The following is a 26,337-nucleotide window of genomic DNA, read 5'->3' on the forward strand; positions in this document are numbered from 1 at the left end:
AAATTTACTACGAAAATACTAAGTTTTAGTCACGCCAAGTGAGCGTGGCTATTGATCAAAAATTCGTGGCAAAAGACAACTTGCCACAGATGGCATGCCGTAACAAATAGTCCGATGGCTAATACTATTTGCCACGGTGCTTGCCACGGTTTTTACAGGAGTGGCTATTAGTGGAAGAGCATTTACCACGCCTCCCGTCGTGGTTAATTATCAGTTGGAGGTCACACGTATCTGGTTATTACCCACGATTTCAGCTATTTGTTATGTTCGTGGTTGTTGCTCCAAGATCATTTGCCAGGGATTTTACTGTAACTGTTTAAAAGATGATATTTTTGGTTGCTATCCACTAAAATGACCAATATTAACACTACAAAATTTCCAAGAAAACAATTCTTTCATTCAAAAACACACACAAATACTACAGGGTTATCTGATTGATTACATTCAACAAAAACAAATAAAAATATTTAACAATAAAGCATTTCGAGTCTGGTACAAGTTTCAAAAGAAAATTTTAATCGGATATGGGAAAATAAAATACATCAATTATCACATATGGATTTCTTACTTCCAAAGTTAATCAACATATAACTTTGAACACAAATATCTTTCAATGAAATCTGCAAAATATAAACATCAAATTTGATATCAATGACAAATAACATTTTAAAAAAAAAAAAAATCTATTATATACTACCAACATCCATGGATGCCTAATATAAGCTGTATCTAAACCATATCCATTTAAGAAGATATAGAATCATAGGCACATCAAAATAACAAACTATGTTCTCCCATGTACGCCTATGAATTCAAATAAATACAAATATCCACTTATATATTCGAGGCTCGAGAAAAAACACCTAGTTACGCATAAATTCAGGCCATGGCAGAAACATAAGCAAGGAAATCAGAACAGTCCGAAAAACAATTAAATGTAAAGGATTCTTGGAGTTCACATTACCAAGTCATTATAAGAAGAGACCTAGAGGCTCTATTAAATGTGATGATAATACTAAAATTATTTCAAAGGGAGAGAATGTGATCTTTACTACTGGAGATCAAATACCAAACAGAAAAGATGATTACGCCTTTAATTATTAAAGAGTAGTGAAACTGGTAGCTAGAGATACACAAAGATCATGTCATATGGGGAACAAAATTAATTTCCTCAAGGATTTCTAGGAATGAGAAATTACTTGATAGTCATCAAATACCAAGTTTTGCGTCGGAGAGCAAGTTCTAATTCTCGAAATGCACTTAGAGGCAGGAAAGATCAAGATTGACAAACTCCTACCCCTGCCACAAGCTTGGAGAACATAAAGTAGGGCTATTTAGTTAAAATATTTGAAACCGCTGGCCTGGAGAAAATAAAAATAGGGCTATTTAGTTAAAGAATTTGAAGAAACAAATAAGTTTTTCTGATAGGAAAGTGAAACATCCAATAGTCTCGTTCCATTGCCATGGAAAAACAAAGATGCCTCTAACATATGAAGCAATTTATTGACAGAATAACCATCGACTCATCTCCAACTAGGGAATGGTCCACATTATAGGGAGCGCTCCATGGGTTCATTCTCCAGTATTGAAAATATTAAATTACTTGAGAGTACATAAGCTACATAGAGAATGTTGTCAAGTAGATGAACATAATTTCATCTTACATAGTTGACGCTTTTCAGATCGCCAAATTCTGGTCTCTCTCAAAAAAAGAAATCTGGTCTCTCATGATCACATCTTAGACTTCCATGACTATTAGAACGCAGAATATAGTAGATACCAGACTTTTGGGGCCACATAAAATGGAATACAAACACACCTAGAAGATAAACATCGGCTATCTTGCACCACTACATAAAATGGCAATTGCTATATAAACACAGAAATCCTTACCAGCCAGCTTTCACTTGAATCCAGAACAATGTACCTAACCCAAAGGAAATCCCTTTGACTTCTTTTGCTTCTCTGGCTCTACGAAGTTTCTACGTTTTCCATTTCTGCAATTTATATTAGAACACATCAAATGACAGAAGTGCAATCAAACTCAAGCATGGCTCAAAATATATTAGTTAATGGGAAATAGTAAAGTTACTTTATCAATTTTGGTCTAGGTATATTGTGTTGTTTACAATTATAATAGGTGAGTAGACTATTATTACTGCAGAACATTTCAGAGAAACAAAAGCATGACAGAAGGATCATTTCTGAATTGTAATATATTTTCTTGGAAAACATCTAACAAAAAGATTCACATACTCCCATCCCACGAACCGATTATGATATAAAACCCAAAGGTCGGAGCGGATGAGTGATAATAATATGATTAAAATACAGACTGCCAAGTGCCTACGAAAATCACAAAGCAAGGCTGGTAGTTTAAAGGATTACTTGTTTGCTTGAATTACGTGCAACTACGCGATGCAAGTAGCCTGTGTGGCCTCTGAAAACCATTTATATGTTACCCCTTTTCTAGAAAAGGAATAAAAATCAAGTGAGAATAGAATGATCACGAGCTTTCTAATATGTGATATTGATGAAACCTTGCTCCTTGAATGAATATAAGTAATATGACCACCTTCAGAAATACATACCACATCCCAACAGTAAGCAAGAATCACCATCTGCCGAAAAAATGGATCCCCTTGTTCAAAAAAATAAATAAAGGTTCAATTGAAAGATGGTTACCATACACATCGAACTGAACACTCATGGCTAAGCCTCCTCCTAATCCGTGGAAAGTGGTTAAATATAAAGAATTGATACAGTTGACTTATAAAAGATGCGAAAGAGACTACATTTCCACTAAACACAACACTTGCCAGATAATAGTTTGATAAAACAAGATTATACCAAATATATCAAGGTCAATGACAACTTGTGATATTGATCACCAAACGAAACACAAAACCAAGAGGCATTGTTTCTCCTTCCTTTCTAGAGAGAGAATACCAGACATAAAAGCATTTAAATAAACTCTTGATAATTAATCCAATAACCTACCCTTAAATAGCTGGTTTCACAAGAATGGAGTCTCAATACACATTCATGATGCACATCTCTTACTGAAAGCATATATATTCTTATGGAATAACCAACCTAGAAAAACTTACATAATGGGTTTTGGATAGACAGATTGCACTAGAAATTGGAATCACCCACCGTGTGGATAAAAAAAGACATAATAGAGTTGATGTTAATGCAAGAACCTTTACTAGGATAAAACAAAAATCATACTACGGATCTAACAGAAACTCAAAACGTATGACATTCGTACCAGGAGATGAAAGGAACAAGTAATCAACTTTCTTACCAGCTTGATAAGATACAATTTGATCTCAAAATCGATGAAGACTTGCAGAGAAGGAAGAAGTTGATGCATTTCTTTATTCCAAATCTGATACCATATCGGAAAATAGTTCAAATCAAAGAAGATAAAACTATTAATAATCGTAAAAAAATTGAAGACCGATATACAATTAGGGATCTAAAAAAAAGAACAAATACTACTTTAAAACCCTAGTTTATGAACATCAAAATAAGAATACCTAATTTTACACAAACCCCAACTTACTTGAAAGATCGTCTTCTCTGCGTAAAGGGTTTCAGAGTATTGATTTTCTATTTTAGTATGCATAATCGAAGAAAGGGGAGAGTTGAGGGGAACTGGGGAGTGGGAGTTATCTCTTAAGATGGGATCGTGGGTTCCTTTTGGTTTACTAGCACGACTTGATTTTTTGGATAGCTTCGCAGGTTATAATTTAGGAAATATTAGCTACGCCACTATTTTTTTTATTCTCGAAGCAAAAACCCTACAGTACCCACGGCCCACTCTGTCGTCAGTAGAGATCATCCGACGGACTGATAACTTATAAACCTACAATCGTGGAAAATTTATATTATGCCGTAGCAAATGAGGGGTCTATTTGCCACGACTGCGGATTTAGCGTGGCAATATGTGGTCAATAGCCACAGATATATGAATCCATGGCAATAGGGTCGTAGCTACAAATCATCATTTTTGTAGTGTTTCCCCTAGCAGATGAAGTTATGATTAACATAGATGGGTCTAAAAGAGATGATTCTGGAGGCTATGGTGCTATTATTCGTAATGCCAATGGTGATCATGTTGTTGCGGCAATTGGTGGTTCTGGTCCTGAAACAGTGTTTACTATTTAGTTATTGGGAGCTGAATTGGGACTGAAGCTGGCAATCAAGCATCAAATGCCATTTGTTCATATTGGTACTGATTCAATGGCAGTTTTTAATTTGTTTAATAGTAAATATCCCAAACCAATTTGGAGTGTAATGCATTTGTGGAGACGCATTGAGCGTCTGAGAAGACAATTTAGAAGAATCAGGGTGAGTCACATTTACAGGGAGACCAATAGGGCTGCCGCTGATCTAGCGGATATGCACCCAAAGGAGGGCTTTATAGAGTTGGAGATGGAAAATTTTAGTGAGAAGCTGCATAATATTATTGCTGAGGACAAGAGTTTGAAGGTGTATTTCCGTAGTTAGGTTAGGTTAGGTTTTGTTTTTTTTTTCTTTTCCTTTTGGTTTGGTTGGGGTCTCCTTAATCCCGCGGATTGTTTCAAAACCAAAAAAAAAAAAAAAAACTTAAAAGCCATTATCAGAATACAACAAGGTTGTGTAACAATTGTTGTTTATATTGCACGTAAACGAACGCCAGCAGCAGATGGCTCTTAGCACTCGTGTGTTTTACCTAAATGACAAACATTTTATACTCTTCTTCTCTCTCTCACTCAGGACCTTCCCTGATTAATGCTTTGTAAACTTTTTAAGAACTTCAAAGTAGTCGGGGAAAGTTTTCCGGATACAACCTGGATCTTTAATGGTGTCAGGAACATCAGAACAGGCAGCTAGAGAGAATGCCATGGACATTCTGTGATCATCATAAGTGTCAATTGCTGTAACATTCAATTTCTCTGATGGTATGATCACACAGTAATCAGGTCCTTCCTCCACTGTTGCGCCAAGCTGGAAATCACAACAGGAATGTAGAATATATTTCATAAATGTGATCAACTAATCGGAAGAAAACATTAATATAGTAGGGTCAGTGAAAGAAAACCAACCTTCCTTAATTCAGTGCAGATAACAATCATTCTTTCGGTCTCCTTTACTCTCCAGCTGGCCACTGACAGAGAAGGGACGACAATCATAAGATTGTGAAATTTTTTTTAATCTCCTTCAATTGAGTGTTACTTAATTCAAAAACATCCAAGTAAGGTTAGTTTCTACTTTTCAAGAAATTTCCCTAGGCCATCTGAATTAACATAACGTAAGTCTTACCATCTCTTACGGTTGTTGGGTCATCAACAAAAAGTGCAACCACAACAAGAGTCATGGCAACATCCGGCATTTTGTTCATATTGACATCAACTGGGCACAAGTGTTTCTTTCCAAAAGGATCTCTGGGTGGTCCTGTGTCAGTAACACTGTTTTCTGTCCAAGTAACTTTAGCTCCCATTTTCTCAAGAACCTCGGCAAATCTTACATCACCCTGAGAAGGAAAGAGATGAAGAAAGGGTATAGTGAGAAGAGGTGATTTAAAAAAAATTGGATAGAAGAATCAGGGTTTCTAAACCAGATACAAAAATCACATATGAAGTAGAAATGAAACCTGCAAACTGCTTGTTCCACAGCCTTCAACGGTGACGGTCCCACCAGTGATTTCCGCACCTGCAAGGAAGTAACTGGCACTCGATGCATCCCCTTCTACATAAGCCTTTCTTGGAGACCTGTTGAGACATTTTGTTTATTGCATTTTATCAGTTTCGGCAAAAAGGGTTCTGGTGTTGTCTACATAATAGTTTTTTTTTTTTTTGATAGAAATCTAAACACAGGGTTGTGAGTTCTTATTGGAAAAACTTTGGTCTGTCCATAGGGCCACAATCTAAGTCGACTACTTTTTCTTATTCATTGGCTGACGTAGGAGGCCCTCTTCTGCTGACTAAAAGTGATTCATGTCAGTCACAAAAAAGTGTCCCTTAGCAAGAAGTAACAATTTCAAACATAACTCCACTTCACTGCGTGTCGGTTAAAATTAGGTCAAAACTTACACCTTCACCCACAGTGGAAGCAATTACTAGTTACATAACCTGTCCTTAGAATTCCCATTACTCGAAAAATAGCATAAAGAAGCACACGCAACATTGCTTCATTTCCCATCAAATTCTTTTCTAGACGTACCAAAGATATCAAACAAAACAGTCTCTACATAATTTGAATTGCTCAAACCAAAACTGGTAATCCACAAGATTAACTTACACTATTAGATTAAAACGAGCACTTTCATAACCAAAACATTGATCTACTCTTACCAAACTAAACAAAATTCACAATCCTAAACCCAGATCAAGTACCAAATTCACACCTATATCATCTGTCAGATCCAAGACACAACAAATTCATCAATACAATTATGAATTCAAGTCCAAACAAATCAAAATTGCACACAGAATTAAATAACAGTAACGTAGTAAATCTATTTACCCCAGATAGAGGTGCTAATAGAAGGATCCGATTAGACAAAGATTTAGAACCAGGGAGTTTAACAACGCCATAGATTTCATTAATTGGTTGTAATAGAATCTCTGATAAAGAAGATAATTTCTCTTTAGTAGCAGCAGCAACAACAAATACCCTAAATGGTGATGAAACCTTCACTCAATTCATCGAATCAAACACATTTCTTTAATACTTCAACTTACCAAAACTACCCAATTTATTTAATTCTGATCCTAACCAAACTGAACATATGGTACTAGGTTTCTGGGTTTTAGAAAGATCTTTACTACAAGACCCTTGTAAACCCTTACCGATGTTGCTAACTTGCGCCTGCGCCATTTCCTAAATTTGATGATGATGGAGAAGAAGATGGTATTAGTTTTGGTTATCTTTTTCTTCTACGGAATAAAGAAGTAGCTTTAGTTTACCTACCAAATACCAATAACTCGATTTTAAAAGAGGAGGAGAGGGCGCACGTTAAACTCAATAGCAGTCATTTTTGTCTGGCTGTCTAGTATCTCACCTACCCCCAAAATCTTGGTAACAGGTACCCATTTACCTTGAATCCATAACCGGAACCAAAATTTACCAAGTACTGTACCGGAGGAAGTTTGGATATCAGAAGCAAAAATTCAATACCACAATTCAGAAGTTCAATGTTTGGATGTACACTCAGAAGTTGCTTTTCAAGTTCGAAAAGTCAGAAATCAGTTTGGCGATAATGTTCTAGAACGACTTCTAGAAACAAAAAAGTCTGCTTTCTGTGAAGCAAAACAGTTTTGCTTCTGACTTCTGCTTCTGGTATCTAAACTCGCTAGTTTCACTGGAAATAGACTTTTTTCTTTTGGAAATCATTTGAAATTCTGTTTCCAACTTATTCCTGACATTTTTGCTTCTGGAAGTTGATTTTTCTTTTCTCGAAATATACCCAAACGCCCTCTAGAATGTTAGTATTCAAAGGGAGTAAAATGTAAAAGTCATGCCAAAATATGTATAGAATTTTTATCATTCTACACAATATGAGCCTAGTGTTTGAGCGCGCCTAATAATGAATAAGAAGACTGGACACAATGATTTAACCAAATCCTTAACCGGGAATTAGAAGCAAAACCCGAAAGGGTTCACTTCCTTGCCCACGTATTAAGCAAGGGTTAGTGGAATGAATAAGGTTTTAGGGTGGACCCATAAGATAAGCAGCCCTTATATGGACTGGGGGGCCTATGATAGCAACAAAGTTGTTGGAAGTGGAACAACGACACCTCTCATTCGTTTCAATTTCACAACCAACTTTTCGCCTAAGGCTGGGTCTAATCGTGGTCCAAGATTCAAACTTATTCTTAGATCCACGTCACCAAAATACAACACCCGAGCGCAATGGAGATTCGAGATTCCTAGTAGATACGCGTTTTGAACCCGTGCATCACACATTTTCTAACTGCGTATCATTGGAAAACTCAAATGCGCTGTTCCTAACAGCGTATTGACCTTGTTGACCGGTCAATCCGCGGTTTCAAAGTGCGTGGCCAGGTGAATCCTAAATCTTACAGATGCCACACTCCTTCTTCTCTTTTCTTTCTTTCTCTCTTATTCTTCAATCTAAACCCGTAGAACCTCACTTCCCATGAGTTGATTCAAGATGATTTAGTGTTTTCTAGCCTAAAATCTTTCAAGGGTTTGTTCTAGAAGTGGTGGGGAATCTATTGGTGGTATTTTTGGGAGATTTCATCAACAAATCAACACAAGGTATGAAATTTTAATTTTCATTAATTTTGTTGATTTTGGGTTTTTAAATTTAGTTATAAAGGATCCTCTCCTATGTAAAAACTTGATTATGTTGTTATGGAGCAGTAGGGTAATTTTTGAATTGATTTGAAAAAAAATGGAATGTTAACTTAAGGTTTTGACTATTTGGGTTCTTTTAGGTGAAACAAAAATTGATTGCTTGATTCATTAATTCATGATTGTTGATGAATGATTAAATTGTCTTTATATGGAGCGGTTTTCGAAATTCTTAAGACGCAATTGGTAGGGACTATGATCCTGAGTTCTTTCCTCCTCCGTTTCAGGGAAATCCAGAAGATGGAGCCGAAGCTTAAGACAACAACACAAACTCTACAGGTTTTGTGGGTAAACCTCTCTGTAAACCCTCACGAGACTAAACTCGTCTAGTAGGGTCACCTAAAGGTTTAAAGGTTTGTTACACGGGCTAGGTGTAATCGCGTGTCAGGCGACAATGACATCTTTTTATAATATTTCTGTATTTCTGGTTTTTGTTGGTCCTCTAGCATGTATTCGAATCAGTGGTCACTTGGATTCATGCTAGTGATAAAGTGTGGTCCACCTATTATAAATAATAATTTAATTTCATATGGACAAAGAGTTCCTATTGCGAAAGACAGGTCGATGACACTAACGTTGAATGAGATTGGACGCCTGTGATGAGTGACTCGTAGGACAACACATCTCTTTTTTTGCCTATAAATAAACTGCCATGAACCAAAATGGAACACAAAATCTTAAACATCTTATTTATTAGTTTCTTATTTTATTTTACAATAAGTTTTCCAAATGGATGTTGAATTCACCGTTGAGGAGGATGTTGCAATTGTCGCTGCATGGGCTGGTGTATTGACAGCTCCGTATGTGGAAGGAGTTGATAGACCCGCCCGAAACATATGGCATCAGGTCCATAGAAAGTTTGAAGAAAGATTTTCGAATCCAAATCGTAGATCGAAGCAAGCCATTAGAATCAGGGTTAGGAGTATACAAAGAGACGTAAAATTGTATGTGAGCCTCCAAGGGAGACTAATTATATACATTCCACCAGCACTCATTACAGCGGAAATGGATGTTGTAAGTAATTATACTTATAAAATAATGGTTTTTAACAAACAAACTATATCGTTTCATTATTTGTTAACTTCATGCAGGAAATAATGACCAAAGCATATTTCCTTGAAAAAACAGTCGCCCCTTCAAATTTTACGAATGCTACCTCCTTATGAATGACGCCTTCGACGAGTACAATCCGAGGAGGTTGTATATGGGCGCACCATAATAGATCTCGATATGCTACACATTAATAAAGCTGAAGTGGGATGACCCATTGGGTTTTTATGTTTTATTGTCCGTTTTAGTTTGGTTAAAAGATATTTATGAGATTAACTGTGGTCTTACGTATTGTTTTTTTCTCGTTCTTGCAATGATGTAACAAACAACTATTATAATGACCAGTTTTATTATAAACATCTTAGTACATCGTAGCTAATAATTCAAAAACCTAACTCACTTTCGTAGGAATCAAATTCAGACATTCTATCTTATGATCTAAGGGGCTAGAGGAAAGGACTAAATTTGAAGTGTGAAATACCTTGGGGTAACCCTGCCATTTATAGGTTCCAACTTACGAATTGGTTGGAACACCTTTTTAAACCCACCCCTTACTGTTCATAAACACCCTTTACTGTTTTAAACACCCCTTGAATGATGGGGATAGACCTATCACCGACACCCCCTACCATCTTGTATTATCACATCCTGTCAGAAATTTAGAAACCTGTGCCTATAACAAAATATATTGTTTGGTTAACACGCATTATTTTAGACTGTGTCGAAGGGAGGACTCATCCCTTAATATCCTATAAAAGGAGTCCTTTGTAAAGATAATTACACACCACAAGTCTTAACATCTTATTTAATCTCTACTTTTAATCTTTTATTTGTATTCTGCAATATGGATCATACATCAACCCCGGAGGAGCAAAAAGCATTTATAGCGTCATGGATCGCAGTAAGGTCAAATCTAGTTGTAGAAGGAGTTGAAACAGATGAAGATAACTTTTGGCCATCGGTACATAACCATTTTGTTACAAACTTTATGAATCCTAAGAAAAGAACAAGACATGATGTAAGACATCAGGTTAAAAAAATACTAAGGCACGTTAGGATGTATGCTATCATCCAAGCCAATCTGCTCAGAAAGCTCACATCTAGTTATATTCCAAATAATATCGTAAGTATATTTTGCTTTCGTTCCGTATTTGTAAACATTATTTTTGAGGACGTAATTAATGGTTTTATCGTTCTCTGCATGTAGGGATGGATGACGAAAATACGGTTCCGAAAAGAAAATGATATTAAATTTGAGTTTTGGACGCCGTGGATGACTTCAACCCGTTGTCGCTAGCAAGGCGCATGGGGTAATGTAACATCACCGTTCTTATTGGTTTTGTGGGTATACCTCTTGTAGACCCTCCCGAGAGACCACTCGGCCGCTAGGGACACCTACCGGTTTAAAGACTTCTTGGGCATTTATTATCGTTGAACTTTTCGATCGTTTCGCCGTACGTGTACTAAAGACAGATTAATGAAGTAAATTATATTGTGTTTCAAAGCGATTTAATTCTTACTAGACGTTGTATCCAAAAAAATATGTTTTGGGATAAACAAAACAGTCATCATTTAAAATCTTCCTATTATTTTATCCTGAATTACTTATTCAGACAAGGTTAATTGTGGAAGATAAATTAAGGGCAAAGATTTAAAGTGTCTGACATGTGGGTGGTTTTTATCGTGTTTCTCAACCCACTTGCAATATAAGATAAGCCTTACACATCATCGCTACATGAAAGGACTGTTACAGAAGGTCCTATATAAAATCACTTCTTCGTCAGGAAAAATTATAGTGCAAAACATAAGATATTCTAATCCATCTAGTTACATCTTCTCCCGGAATATTGTTACTTCTCGTCCATTTTATCCTGCAACTACAACACACGAAGAATGGCTAGGTATACCGTCGAAGAGGATGTTGAATTTAAACGCGCATTAAAACAATTTCAATTAATTCAGATTTTTTTCCAACGGTTTTAAACGTTCATGCATCACTTAATATCGATTTGAAACGTTCATGCGTCATTATGTTTGATATAAAACGTTCATGCAAATTTAAGTTTGATATAAAAACGTTCATGCAAATTTAAGTTTGATATAAAACGTTCATGCAAATTAATGTTCATGCATAAACATAATGTTGCCCAAAGAATTATTTTGTTTCAAATATTAATTCGATAATTCAAACGAAATTTTGCCAAAACAATATAAGTCTTGACCCACACCCACACCCACACCCACACCCACACCCGAGCCCGGCCCGCCCGTCCTCCCGCCCGCCCGCACGCACGGACGGACGGCGGCGGCGTGCGTGCTTCGGTGCGAAGCACCGCGCGTGTGTGAAAATGTGCGATTGCACCAACTAGCCCATTGCCTAAGTCCTCTCCCTCGCACAAAAGTGCTAATGACCCAAGGGCCACTCTAATATCAAAAAATTCAATACTTATGGAGAGGTATCATCTTTAATTTTTCCTATGTGGGACTAAAGGTTCATTCACAAATAGTGAAAATGAGCTAGTGTCCTTAGTGACCAATAGATCCTAAGTTCCAATCCCACCAAGACCAAAAAACCAAACTATTGTATAAATTCATTTTCTCTAACAATCCTCCACATGAATGAAATACCGATGAAAATCAGAAAACGGAAAGCGAGAAATACCACTTAGGCAAGAGGTGTCCATGAGGTCTTGAACCTTTGCTTAGTGAGAAATTGCCGGAACTACTTGATGGACAGTGAACGTGATGTCTTGAACTACCATCGTTTGGTATAATCCGCGATAATAACCACGCGTGATATCTCTATAGGTGCTGTCGAGTTCGTGCCGTTGTGTCCTTTTTGGCCCTGGACAAATCCCGTTTCTCAGAATGCTCTAGAGAATCAGCTCTTTTCTCATAGGAAGCGACCCACTTCCACATTCAGATAGGTGAGTTCTATCAAGAGTGTTTACTGCTACACCCCACTTCAATCTAAAATTGAAACTATAGAACTCATTAAGACTTAATAGAAAGTCATCCTCACATGCAGTCACACTATCACGTCTACACCATAGGGAAGGGGCGGAGAATGAATTCTCTGATAGTGTTTATCTTGACCCGCCACAAATTAGTTTCTCATTCGAAACCTTGATCTTGAGGTCTCCAGTCAGCAAGGTTGAGTATTCTTCATGGCAAGTTTATTTAATGAGCCTAAGCCCCATCCCCTTAGATGCATTACTAACTATCTCCTTGGACAAACCTTTCGTCAAAGGGTCCGCGATATTCTCCTTGGACTTAACCTAATCAATGGAAATAATTCCTTTTGAGATTAGTTGTTTTAGGGTATCGCTTCTTCTCTTTATATGTATAGACTTCCCATTATAGTAGCTGTTTTTAGCTTTAGCTATGGCAGCTTGATTATCACAATGTATAGATATAGCCGGCACAGGCCTATGCCAGAGAGGAATGTCTTCTAGAAAGCATCTTAGCCAAGCGGCTTCCTCTCCTGCTTTATCTAGCGCAATAAACTCAGATTCCATAGTGGATCGAGCTATGCAGGTCTGTTTGGAACTCTTCCAAGAAACAGCCCCACATGCTAGAGTGAAAACATATCCACTCGTAGACTTAGACTCCTCTGAGTCTGATATCCAGTTTGCATCACAAAATCCCTCAAGGACGGCAGGATACCTTTCATAATTCAAACAAAAGGTCAACGTGTATTTCAAATACCTCAACACTCTAAAAAGTGCATCCCAGTGTTCCTGCCCTGGATTACAAGTATACCTACTTAACCTACTCACAGCATAAGCAATGTATGGCCTAGTACAGTTCATCAAATACATCAGACTTCCTATAACTCGTGAGTATTCAAGTTGTGATACTCCATTACCTCTGTTCTTTTTGAGTTTACAACAAGGATCATACGGAGTATAAGCAGGTTTACAATCAAAATGATTGAATTTTCTAAGCACAGACTCAACATAGTGAGATTGACTAAGACTATAACCGTTAGAATTTCTCCTAATTTTCATCCCTAAGATTACATCTACAGGGCCTAAGTCTTTCATGTCAAAGTTCTCATTCATCATGTTCTTAGTGGAATTAATTACATCCATGTTTGTACCAAGTATAAGCATATCATCAACATACAAGCATACAATCACACATGCATCATTTACAAGCTTAGTATATACACACTTGTCAGATTCATTGATTCTAAAACCACTAGAAAACATTACATGATCAAATTTTTCATGCCATTGTTTAGGTGCTTGTTTCAATCCATACAAATATTTTTTCAGTTTACAAACTTTGTTTTCACAACCTTTCACTACAAAGCCTTCAGGTTGTTCCATGTAAATTTCTTCATCTAATTCACCATGTAAAAAAGCTGTCTTTACATCCATTTGATGTATTTCTAGGTTATGAACCGCGGCTATAGCAATTAACATCCTAATGGAAGTAATTCTCGTAACGGGTGGGTAAGTATCAAAGAAATCTACACCTTCCTTTTGTTTGTAGCCTTTGACTACTAACCTAGCCTTGTATTTTTGAATAGTTCCATCTATGTTACGTTTCCTCCTGAAGATCCATTTACATCCTATGGCCTTACACTTTGGAGGTAAATCTACTATCTCCCATGTATCATTTTCTTTGATGGATTCCATTTCACTAATAGAAGACTCTTTCCACCACGGAGCTTCAGAAGAAGTCATGGCTTCTCTATAAGTTTGAGGATCAGACTCTGCTAGAGTTATGAAGTCAGGTCCAAAATAGGTTTTGGTTCTATCCCTTTTACTCCTCCTAAGATCAAATTCTACTTCATTTTCCTCTAAAGGTAAAGTCTGACTGGTTGAAGGAACATCTAGGGGATCAACACCTCTCTTACGAGAGTCAGATTTTAAAGGAAAAACATTTTCAAAAAACAAAGCATCCCTGGACTCCATAATAGTATTTACACCAATTTCAGAAACATCAGAATTCACAACCATAAATCTATATGTAGGTGTATGCTCAGGATACCCTATGAAGACACAGTCAACAGTTTTGGATCCTATCTTGGTTGCTTTAGGTTTAGGGATATGAACCTTAGCCAAACACCCACACAATTTAAAGTATGCTAAAGAAGGTTGTCTACCTTTCCACAATTCGTATGGAGTTTTATCTGATCCTTTAAAAGGTACTCTGTTCAGGATGTAGCAGGCTGAGAGGACAGCTTCCCCCTACAAGTTCGAAGGTAATCCTGAACTAATTAACATGGCATTCATCATCTCCTTAAGGGTGCGGTTCTTACGTTCAGCTACTCCATTCGACTGATGTGAATAAGGAGGGGTAACCTCGTGTATTATACCATGTTCTACACAGAAATCTCCTATAGGAGTTATGTACTCGCCACCACGGTCAGACCTAATGGTTTTAATGGTAGTATTCAATTGGTTTTCAACTTCTAGTTTATACCTCTTAAAAGATTCTAAGGCATCATCCTTACCTCTAAGCAAATATATATGACAGTACCTAGTACAATCGTCTATAAAAGTAACAAACCATTTCTTGCCACCTCTAGTTTGAACTGATTTCATGTCAACCAGGTCTGAGTGGATTAATTCTAAGGGTTTAGAATTTCTATGAACATTTTTGCTAAAAGGTTTTCTAGCGTACTTTGATTCTACGCATATTTCACATTTGTGTTCCTTTTCCAAACTAAATTTGGGTATGCAACCCACATTGGCTAGTTTAAGCATTGACTTATAATTTACATGTCCAAGTCTACCATGCCAAACGTTCAAAGACTCACAAACATAAGCAGAAGAATCATTATTATTCATTACACTGTTATGCCTCAAGAATGGGTGATGCCTATACCCTGTGGTCAAGTTCGTATCCAGGATAAAACTGCCCGTTGCAAGCACTATTAGCACTACAGTACTTTCCCACTCTTACGACCTCAACAGCGATTGCGCACGGAATGAAAAATAAAGGACCACACAGGGGGAGAAGACGAAAAGAAGAGGATAATAGCTCTTCTGGACACAAAACGAAATGAGAGAAAGTGATCACTTTATATAGGGGAGAATAGAGAGAGGTCTCATAAACGCGCATTAAAACAATATCGATTTGAAACGTTCATGCGTCATTATGTTTGATATTAAACGTTCATGCAAATTTAAGTTTGATATAAAAACGTTCATGCATAAACATAATGTTGCCCAAAGAATTATTTTGTTTCAAATATTAATTCGATAATTTTGCCAAAAAAATATAAGTCCACACCCACACGGACGGACGGCGGCGGCGTGCGAAACACCGCGCGTGTGTAAAAATGTGCGATTGCACCAACTAGCCCATTGCCTAAGTCCTCTCCCTCGCACAAAAGTGTTAATGACCCAAGGACCACTCTAATATCAAAAAATTCAATACTTATGGAGAGGTATCATCTTTAGTTTTCCCTATGTGGGACTAAAGGTTCATTCACAAATAGTGAAAATGAGCTAGTGTCCTTAGTGACCAGTAGATCCTAAGTTCCAATCCCACCAAGACCAAAAAACCAAACTATTGTATAAATTCATTTTCTCTATCAGATGTTACTGACTATAGGATACTCCATTGAAGGAGATTGCAAATGCATCACCAACTTTTCGAATGGGAAACCATCTTAATAGTGCATCTCCTACCTAAACAACGACCAGGCTTTCCTTCATGCATCAGCAAAAACAACTCTGTGGCATATAAGACAAGTTTATTTCCGCACGAAGGGATAAGATACAAAAACGAAGTAGATGGTTTTACAACCTCCAACACCGCTTAGCCGCAAAGCATCATAGGGGCCAACCCAAGGCTGAGTCGTTATGCGCCATTTACTCCTCGTGCATTATCCTGCAGTTTTCCCCTCGCAACCACAGGGATGCATCACAGACAAGAATGATGCAACCTCTTCAAATTTTGTTAAACTGCATCATTAGTAAATACACACACATACAGCTTGATTGAGATGACATATGATGCACGTAAGCTGAAAGCTCTGTTGGTGAACTTGTAATAATATAAAATGTGTTTCTTTTTTCTTTAGTGACGGCATGTGAAATAGCTTAGTAGATTTAAAATGTCGGCTCATTAGTGAGGCTGAGTTGTGAGTCAGTGAGCGACACAACTTTGGAGGGAATAAGAGGGGATATGCTAATTCTCTATGAAATAAAATCCTTTTTTATGTGTTCATTGTCGTCTGCGCATGGGCTAGGTTTGATCTACTAGTAATAATACTTGTAAACAGGAAGATTTTATAAGCTGTATAACAGATATCAGATACGAATGAAAAGCAGAGATGCCAGAAGATATTCTAGATACTGATTTATGAATTGATTGGTTCAACACCCCCATAACTTTCTACACACAAGCCTACAAAATAGAAGAAAGCAACAGCTTAAAAATCTGCAATTCAATATGGATAGGCAAAAGGACATAAAACTCATCCACCAGAGTCATGGGTCCTAGTAATCCCTTGAATTCAATGGCTTGAGCAAAGCAAGAAAAACCACCTTCAGATATGAGAAAGATTGATAGATAAACTGTTAACCTTACCCTAACTGAATGGCTTCAATTCAATACCTAATCCAATCCTCATCCCTTAAAAACTCAAACTGCTCACAGCTTTAAGGATAAATCTTGTAAAAGATAAACAGGAAACTTCAAACATTGATTAACCTGAGGTATTTGCAGTGCACAACAGCAACAGCCAAACTATATACAAAAACGAATAAAGGAAACCTTGCTGTAATACTAGACAATTGGACTGGATATGCACAGACACCAACCATGACCTGGTTCAGAGGCGACAACCTTTTATTTGCTAAATGAAGAAAATGGAAACATAGAAGATGAAAGAAAAGACCCTGTAGAAATTGTGCATAAAATTGATATAAAACAAATGGATCCTATAAGAGAAACTGTGAAAAGAAGGTACATTATTTTGTTTCTCATGAATTTCAATAAGACAACTCTGATTCATCAGTTAATGTGAAGATACAAACTACTGTGGACGAAACAGGGAAGCTTTTTTGATTCTTTTTATAATTATTATTATAATTCGTTCACGAGGCTGTTTTTCTGAACTCGAATTACTCTTAAAGACAGGCCTCTCTCCTCCGGTGTCACTTCTAAATTTGGAAGAGCAGAAATCCAAAAACCAAAATGACAAATAAGCTTCAGCTGAAAAAAGGACAAAGAAAACAATCTACATAACTGATTTAGCTGCTGCGATAACGGCCTCTGATGTGATGCCGAACTCTTTGTATATAATTGGTGCAGGCGCACTTGCTCCGAAACCGTCGACACCAATAGCCTTTCCTTTGCTTCCGATAATCTTGTGCCATCCGAATGTTGAACCTGCCTCAATACTAACCCTAGCAGTGACGGCAGCTGGAAGAACAGACTCCTTGTATTCGTCGGTCTGCTCGTCATATAATTCCCAGGAAACAAAAGAAACAACCCTAACTGCCTTTCCTTCCTTCCTGAGCTCACCAGCGGCCTTTTCAGCAATTTCTAATTCTGAACCAGTAGCACACAAGATGACATCTGGTTTGTTACCTGTAGAGTTGTCTGATATTGTGTAACCTCCCTTGGCGACTCCTTCAATGGAGGTTCCTGGAAGGTTTGCAAGCTTTTGACGTGAGAGGGCAAGAATTGAGGGTCTCTTTCTGTTTTCAACTGCAACCTTGTATGATCCTGCAGTCTCGTTTCCGTCAGCGGGACGGAGCATAAGAATGTTAGGCATGGCTCTAAAGCTTGCCAAATGCTCGATGGGCTGATGAGTTGGACCATCCTCTCCAAGACCAATAGAGTCGTGGGTCATGACGTAAATGACTCCAGCTTCAGATAAAGCTGAAATTCTCATGGCACCTCTCATGTAATCGGTGAAAACGAAGAAGGTTGCACAGTAGGGGACAAAACCAGGACTGTGAAGAGCAATTCCGTTACAGATGGCCCCCATAGCATGCTCTCTGACACCAAATCGAACATTTCTCTCTTCTGGAGTGGCCTTTTGGAAGTCTCCGAACATTTTCATCAAGGTCATGTTGGAGGAAGCAAGATCTGCACTACCACCAATAAGACCGGGGAGGACTGGAGCAAGTGCATTAAGGCACGTCTGGGATAGGTTTCTGGTGGCATCAGCTGGGATCTCTGGAGTGTAAGTCTATTGACACACGGGAAATTATCAAGACTTAATCAGTTTGTCTTACAATTTCTATACACATGATAAACTTAGAATATATGCATGGTTATGAATATGTGCAAGAGTTTAATCACTACTTACAGGAAGAGCCTTCTCCCAACCAGCAGGGAATTCACCAGTCATGATGGACTTAAATTCTGCAGCATCCTCTGAGTACTTCTTTTCGTACTCTGCAAATTTAGCTGTCCATTCAGCTTCCAGGGCAGCGCCTTCAGCAGTATGGCGGCTCCAGTGGCTTTAAAACATGAGCAGCCCAGAGTTATACAACTAACTTTGATACCATCGACATGTCTAAGAATAAAGCCTTCACCAATCTGCTTGATGTTTTTTCTTATATTTGTCAAAGAGAGAGAGAGTTACTATCTTTCTTACCTCTTAACATCCTCTGGCACGTGGAAAGGCTCAAATGGCCAGTCAAGGTTCTTCCTTGTGGCATCAACCTCTTTGGAACCCAATGCAGCACCGTGTACGGCGTATGAGTTGGCCTTGTTTGGAGAACCAAAACCAATGGTGGTAGTCACCTGAAAATATACCAAAAATAATGTTAAACGAAAGCAATCACTAAGAAAATTGAAGTAAGAAAGAGTTTAAATAACAAAGAAAGTAAACCTTGATCAAAGTGGGCTTGTCTGTGACAGCCTTTGCTTCCTTGATGGCAGCACGAATTTCATCGTAACCATTGTTGCCATTCTTCACCCAAATTACGTGCCATCCTAGACCTTCAAAACGGGTATCTACACTCTCTGTGAAAGCAATCTCTGTGTCACCATCAATAGAGATGTGGTTGTCATCGTAGAAAGCAATCAGCTTTCCAAGTCCCCAATGTCCAGCTAGCGAACAAGCTTCATTTGCAATTCCCTCCATTTGACATCCATCTCCAAGAATACAGTACCTGATGATTATCTTCATTTTAGTAATCACGGTATCTAAATTCTTATCTAAGTAAAAAGAATAAAGTATCAAAAAACTCAAAGAGTTTCTTACGTGTAATGATCAACAATCTCGCTGTCAGGCTTGTTGAAACGGGCAGCCAAGTGCTTCTCCGCAAGTGCCAATCCAACAGCATTAGCAATACCTTGTCCAAGGGGACCTGAACAAGAAAACAAAATGAATCACTTCCAATTGCTCAACTTGTTAAAGTATTAACATTTAACATAATCAAACCAAAGAGTTCAATGAATAGAAATAAACCTGTAGTAACTTCAACACCGGGAGTCTCAAAGTTCTCAGGGTGACCAGGGATTTTGCTTCCCCACTGACGGAAAGTCTTCAAATCTTCTGTCTACAAGAACAATTACAACCACCAAATAACTTAGAATGTTAACAGATTAAAAACTATGCTTGAATTTGAAATTCAACATATATTATCTAAATACTACTTATCTGGGTCATCAAAAAATTACATCTTTTACAAAACTCAGATCCAAATTTACATAAAACCATATTGTTTAATCAATTAACCTTAGATCTAGCAAAGGCTTCCAAACAGCAATCACAAAATTGATATAATCAAAGTCAAAATTGAAGAGAAATGGCTCACCGTAACACTGTCATAACCAGCAAGATGAAGCAAAGCATACTGCAACATACAACCGTGACCAGCAGAAAGAACAAATCTATCTCTGTTAAACCAGTAAGGGTTCTTAGGGTTATATCTCATGGTTTCATCGTACAAAATATGACCCATGGGTGCACAACCCATAGGTAAACCAGGATGACCTGAATTAGCTTTCTCAACAGCATCAATTGCTAGAAATCTAATAGTATTCACTGATTTATCAACTAATGCTGTATCTGTCTTTTCCAAAGTCTCAACAGCTGCAGCACGAACCACCAAAGATCTCGCTAACGATGGTGTATTAACCCGATTAGATCTTGATGATGCAATCGATGATATCAATGAAGATTTCAATGTTCTTCCTGATAAAGTACTTAGACTGAATCCAGGTAATGATTGAGAACGCGAGGAAGTGTTAATACCAGAGATTTTTCTGCCAACTAGGGCTTGTGATACTGTAAGTGATGAAGATGCTGCCATGGTTGAGGCTATTATCGGAATAAAGGAATTATTTTTATTTTTTCCTTTATCCTCTGTTCCTCTTCTTGTTGGTTTTTTGGTGATGATGAAGAAGAAGAGGGACTGACTGAAGCAGAGCTCTCAACCAACCAACAAAAATCTCATTTTATCTTTGCCGTTATAAACGAGGAGAGAGGATTAGAGATGATATCTGACCGTTGGTTTTTGATGAGGGAGATCTGAGTCGTTCAGTGAGGGTAGGAATTTGATTGCCTTTCGTTTTTCTTGTTCTTTTGTTTCTGATTTTTTTTCTGACTCGAAGTTAGCTGAATGAGATGAGATTGGCTCATATTAGCAGCCTACAGTTTGTTAGCCGAGTGTTTTGACAATTTAACGGTTTGTGGGGTCCATTACGCTTTAGGTATAAGGTAGTTGGTGATCTGTAGGGTAAGTGTTTGTGGTTTTTACTTTTTAGAGCTGGTACTTGCGGGTTGCAAATGGGTGCAGCAATGATACTATCCAGAGTTCATTGAGAGGTGTTTCCACTGCGGCAGGTGTTATTGAAGTAGTGATAAAATTATTAGGTGATAATACGAGTGAGTTCAAAACTCGTCAACATCAAATCAACCAATAAAAAAAAATCTACAGTGAAAATTCTTTTAGAATGCCATTAATTCTAGAATCGCCGGTGTGGGGGCGGCACCGATACTTTTCTGATAGATCTTGGAGATAATTTTTTTTTTTTTGGATGTTTGTACTTCAACCGGAGATATATTAATTGCCGATTAAGGATACAAATAATTAACTGGGTATTTTAAAGATAAACATTTTTTCTCGCAATTTTTTTAGATAAACACCAAAATCCATTTTTAGATAAAAATTAAAATCAACTGTTGCTTCAAACGATTATTAGTAAGCTATTGTAAGCTAAGCACTAAGCATGTGTACATGTGAAATTACAAGCAACCGAAGTGAATGTATGATTTAATATTATATAATGATAAGGGTGTAAATGGAATTAGCCTTTTATAAAAATCATGTAAATCTTGTTACAAGATAACTACAATTCTAATAAATTAACCAAATTTCAAGACAAAAAATTAGAAAAACAAGATAAAGATGAGCTATTAATGACTCCTTAACATGTATACCGGTAACGAGCCATATCGAAGTGAGCCGTGATCATCATCGGCTAACGAGCCATATCGGGTTGGTACTAAAAACAAAGTGACTTTTGAGGGTTGGGTTCGGTCACAACGAGGTGGCTGGCTGGTGTTGGTAATGTTCATGATCTTAAAATACGAATACAGAAATTAATTAATTAATAAGCAAAATAGTTTTGCTCATTATTTTATAGTGTTGTTGGTGGGTTGAACTTTGAAGATCACACTGTCACCACTTCAAAAATTGCAGAAAGGAGTAAAGGAGGTGTGGTAGGTGTGAGGGGCAAAACTTTGTCTGTCTGCCTTTTCGAGCTTTGAAGGCGGCTCTACCGACTCAACTGGGTATCGACCAGGTTCACTAGCCCCCGACTGTCGTTTCGCCAGGGATACTCCCATAATGCAAGCTTTGGGATAGAGTACTAAATTCGAATTCGACGAGGCAAACCACCTTTGGAGTTAAGGTCAAAATTGGCTAGACTAAGATTCTGATCATTTAGACTTCTTTTCTCGAAAATTAAAGAATCATAAGATCACAGTAAAGATTTAGACAAATACGATTTTCTCCACATAGTTTTCTTTTTAAGAATATGATTTTCTAATTAGACTTTTCATAGTAGTGTTTTTTATGTGGTTTGAGAATCTTAAATCTGGCCATGCATCATGCTAAACTTTTAAAATCTTGAACAGGTCATACAAACCAAGACCACAATGTCGAGATTGCTAATATTATCCTCTATTCCTTGAGTCGGAGTTGTTGGATTGAAAAGTACTAGAGTAGTTTTATAATGGGGGCAGGCAAGTGAACTGAAATTTTCAAACTCAAAATATCACAAGGCTAAAGCTATAATCTCCTGCTAAAACTACAGAGGATGATTCTAGTTTCTAAGCAAGCAAGCCCAACTGAGACCCCAAGTGAGAATTCCCCTTTTCTATTTTCCAACAGAAAACTTTCCAAGTAAGAGGGCAGGATCTAAAGTGAAATAATATACCACATAAAGCATCTCTCAGATAGCTCTAAAAGCTACCAAGAGAGCGACAGAGATGGATAATCTGATTGACCTCTATTCACTCCACATTTTCTTTTTGATAATAGAAATTAATATCAGTGACAATAAACATTTGATTATGTTGATCAGAAATATATGGGCATGTCCACAACCGTACAACTAGGAAGGACATCTTTATCAAGCAAAATTGCCCATGACATCTTAAAGCATATTCTTTGCATATTTCTTACCTCTATGGACCAGGATGGAATTCAGCTTCGCCAAATCTACACACCAAGCTTTCAAGAGCATCATCGACCGACTACAGTTGAATTATTGTATTCATGGATAACAACAAATTCTACTGTTTCATCTCCTAGTGTTTAATTTCTCAAAATTATGTGCCCCAAGATGCAACCCGAAGGTTGCATAAACCAAAATCGTTAAAAAAATTGGGGTCCCTATTGGTTTCTCACCATCCTCCACTCGATATACTATAATTACTTGTGGAAACAATGAAACAACATAGAAAGTCTGTACACTGGACTACATCATTCTAGTTCTTTTACAATGCGAAGTAGAATCGCGTATCCCTTTACCTGTCACAGAATACAGAGCTGACGCTGACCACAACGAGGGTGACTTGTCAATATATGCATACCGCTGGTTCCCGTTCCAGTACAAAATTACACGATCTGTGCAAGCATGTGACCAACTATCACCTGGAAAACAAATTTAATTTTAAAGCCTAATGTGTTTACTTGGGGAAAAGACCCCATATGAAACCCTTCCAGAACTTGTGCTGGGGACACATCGGCAGTTAAACCTTCTGATAATTTGTGCTTTTTTAAAATTAAAATAAAAAAAAATGAGACGATTTGGTCTGTTGGGTTGAAAACTACATGAGACTATAAGGTTACATCAATCCATGCAATACTGAAAACTTTTATTTGGAACTTCTAATGGAGGGAACTAAAAGAACAAGAGTAAAGGTAATAAATAGCCGAAAAGAAAAATGAAATTTGAATTACCTAGTGCAAGTGATAACTGGAATGAGCCTTCCACAACCTTATTTGTCACTTGGTTTAATAGTACCACCTAGAAGAAGGAAAATCTATCAGATAAATCAAATAAAAATAGCCAAGAAAGTAGCAACAGTTGAGAGAAAGAGACACTAGTACCGCATTTCCCTAGTTCATGCTGGGAAATCCACGAATTAACATATCAACCAATAGAAATGAGGATGGAGGCGAATGACCAGGGAGTGTCAGTGACCACCCGTGATTCCATGAATATAAACATACCACAAAAAGAAATTAAGGTGCAAGAAAACGAGTGACCTTCACTATCAAAAATGCTACTGTTACTTTTTTTCTTTTCTGGTTAGCTTATACGAGCATTGGATGTTTATACATTACCATGAACAATGCATGTAGTAGAAACTCATGATCTAGATTATGTAATGAGAAGGTTAATTGCGTTTCTTGTTTGTTCGAATATAGAAAGTAAGAAAACAGATAAGGCAGAATAGATGAGTACCAGTAGGAGTGTATACTAAAAAGTGGAACGCTTTCTAAACCTAATGCACTGGTTACAGAGGACAGTCTTTATTGCGGCAATTTGCTCTGTGTAGCTGCATATCCGGAAGTAGAAAATGTTCTCCAGGAAACTGTTACACTGCATGGTTTTTTGGCACACTCGAGCATCTTTCCGCTGAGGTACATGATTTTCCATAATGTTCGCGACACATGCTTCAGCAATTTGATAAACACGTTCCACCATGAAACTGCCTTCTGTATCTGTGTATCACACAAATACAAATATTTGAAGTTAAAATATGAAAAAGGAGAGAAGCAAAAAAGCTATCAATACCAAAAATTGAATTACCTATATAAACTGCCTTTCCTCCGAGGCCACCATATTCAACTGGGATTTGAACATTAACAGCAAGCTGAATCCTGCATGATATAGTCAGGCACAGTTAACATGCTACAGAAACCCCCAATGTACGACATGGACTAAAACAATAGTCGCGAGAAATCCATACCCTAGTTGTATTTTGCCAATGCCCGGCACTCCACCTGAAAACCATTATGTCAAGTACCAAAAGACAAGTTTACATAGTGTATGATATCTGAAACACGCAAATGGAGAGGTGAAACTGAAACATAAGATCCTTAATATTGACTACATTGAAGTAACTAACCAATCTCAGTCACTTCTTTACAACTAATTCCCCTCCACAAGAGGTTGTAATCCGTCTCATCATATCCTCTTCATGCAGCATATCCCATGCACTCTGGGCACCTGCATAACATGCAAACCAATATACTCAATTACACAAATCGCATATTTGTTATTTATCCTACTAAAGAGGAAATCAACTGAGTTTTTTCAAGTGAACACACTCATTAATTTGACTGCAAAGAAACTTTTCTATCACATAGAGCAGAAATACAGCCGAGATCTCCAATTCTTAACTTCTAAAGAACCACTTAGTACCTTGAACTTGCAACCTAGGGGGCAATGAGACATATATCACATACTGCTGCATGTTCTAGGGTCGAATATATTAATCTAATGCAACCAGCATGATGCAATGCCATACAATCCACCTTCATTGCCTTTATGATTTAGCTCTATGATATTTATTCATCTTGCTATGACAATTTCATAATAGGGTTCGGTTTTTAACATACATATATACATGCTTCAATTAGAACCGCAAAGTAGAAATATTAAAAAGTAGGAGAAATTGAGTAATTACCAGTAACAACAGAATGGGTTGAATTTGATTCGCCCATTTTACCATTTTTCAGTGCAATCTTCAGAATCTCAATAGCTTCTTCATGGGAAACATTCAAATCTGCTCCAAAATAACAGTTACAAGATTAAATCCCAAATTTGAATTATAGAATTAAAATTAGGGTTTCAAGTAGAGAGAGTAGTACCACGAGCAAGTTGATGAGGAGAGACTGAGAGAGAGAGTAGAGTAGTGTATCCAGCAGAAATCAGCTTCCCTCGTTGTGTTGGTGAAAGAGGAAGACTGCTTACTTACATTTTCTTTTTCTCTCTCGAGGGTTTCGCTGAAAATTTTCCCGCGTTTCAATTCAGCTACAAGAAAATTTTCCTGGTTTATTTATGCGTCATAAATGATTTGCCGGTCCTCTATCGGAGTACACAACGACCAAACATTTCTTGCCAAATGAAACGATGCTGCCTTTTATGTGTACGCTACGGCGATACCCATTTCTTATGTCATCTGCAAGATCTGGTCAGAATGATTTTTAATAGGGCGTTGTAAATACCCAAATATTATTATAAGGTTATCAGGGGACTAATCCCAATACACAATACAATTATCTAGAGAGCTTTCCGGGAGGAATTTCTCCTTTTATAAACAAAGCCTGACATATAAGTACCGTACATTTGTACTTTGATACCTTTCTTTACCTTTCTTAAGTCTTCCATTATTATTCGTACACGTGTACTATTACAGCCGAGGTTATATAAGCACCCGTTGGTTATCTTCCTCAGCGCAACCCA

At 37.4% G+C, this 26,337-nt stretch overlaps 2 protein-coding genes, 1 long non-coding RNA gene and 1 pseudogene across 3 annotated transcripts; all 4 read right to left on the reverse strand.

Moving 5' to 3' along the window:
- Window positions 1-4,763: 4,763 nt before the first annotated feature.
- Window positions 4,764-6,870, reverse strand: LOC113272385 (3-phosphoshikimate 1-carboxyvinyltransferase 2-like). The gene is made up of 6 exons (XM_026522228.1): window positions 6,770-6,870; window positions 6,494-6,667; window positions 5,645-5,762; window positions 5,314-5,524; window positions 5,097-5,158; window positions 4,764-4,998 (listed from the first exon to the last, which is right to left on the reverse strand). The coding sequence occupies exons 1-6, from the start codon at window positions 6,868-6,870 to the stop codon at window positions 4,780-4,782; spliced, it is 885 nt and encodes a 294-aa protein (XP_026378013.1). The 3' UTR covers window positions 4,764-4,779.
- Window positions 6,871-17,286: 10,416 nt separating this feature from the next.
- LOC113275213 (transketolase, chloroplastic-like) lies at window positions 17,287-20,795 on the reverse strand. Its single transcript, XM_026524667.1, has 7 exons — window positions 20,166-20,795; window positions 19,817-19,907; window positions 19,610-19,715; window positions 19,235-19,517; window positions 18,998-19,146; window positions 18,707-18,860; window positions 17,287-18,586 (listed from the first exon to the last, which is right to left on the reverse strand). The coding sequence occupies exons 1-7, from the start codon at window positions 20,661-20,663 to the stop codon at window positions 17,627-17,629; spliced, it is 2,241 nt and encodes a 746-aa protein (XP_026380452.1). The 5' UTR covers window positions 20,664-20,795; the 3' UTR covers window positions 17,287-17,626.
- Window positions 20,796-23,048: 2,253 nt separating this feature from the next.
- On the reverse strand, window positions 23,049-24,272 carry LOC113273762. The gene is made up of 3 exons (XR_003322590.1): window positions 23,973-24,272; window positions 23,823-23,889; window positions 23,049-23,513 (listed from the first exon to the last, which is right to left on the reverse strand). It is a non-coding gene; the product is annotated as an uncharacterized LOC113273762 (long non-coding RNA).
- A 4-nt stretch (window positions 24,273-24,276) lies between these two features.
- On the reverse strand, window positions 24,277-25,851 carry LOC113273761 (annotated as a pseudogene).
- Window positions 25,852-26,337: the final 486 nt, after the last annotated feature.

Source organism: Papaver somniferum, chromosome 4, assembly GCF_003573695.1.
Source record: "Papaver somniferum cultivar HN1 chromosome 4, ASM357369v1, whole genome shotgun sequence".
In the NCBI taxonomy this organism is placed as follows: Eukaryota; Viridiplantae; Streptophyta; class Magnoliopsida; order Ranunculales; family Papaveraceae; genus Papaver; species Papaver somniferum.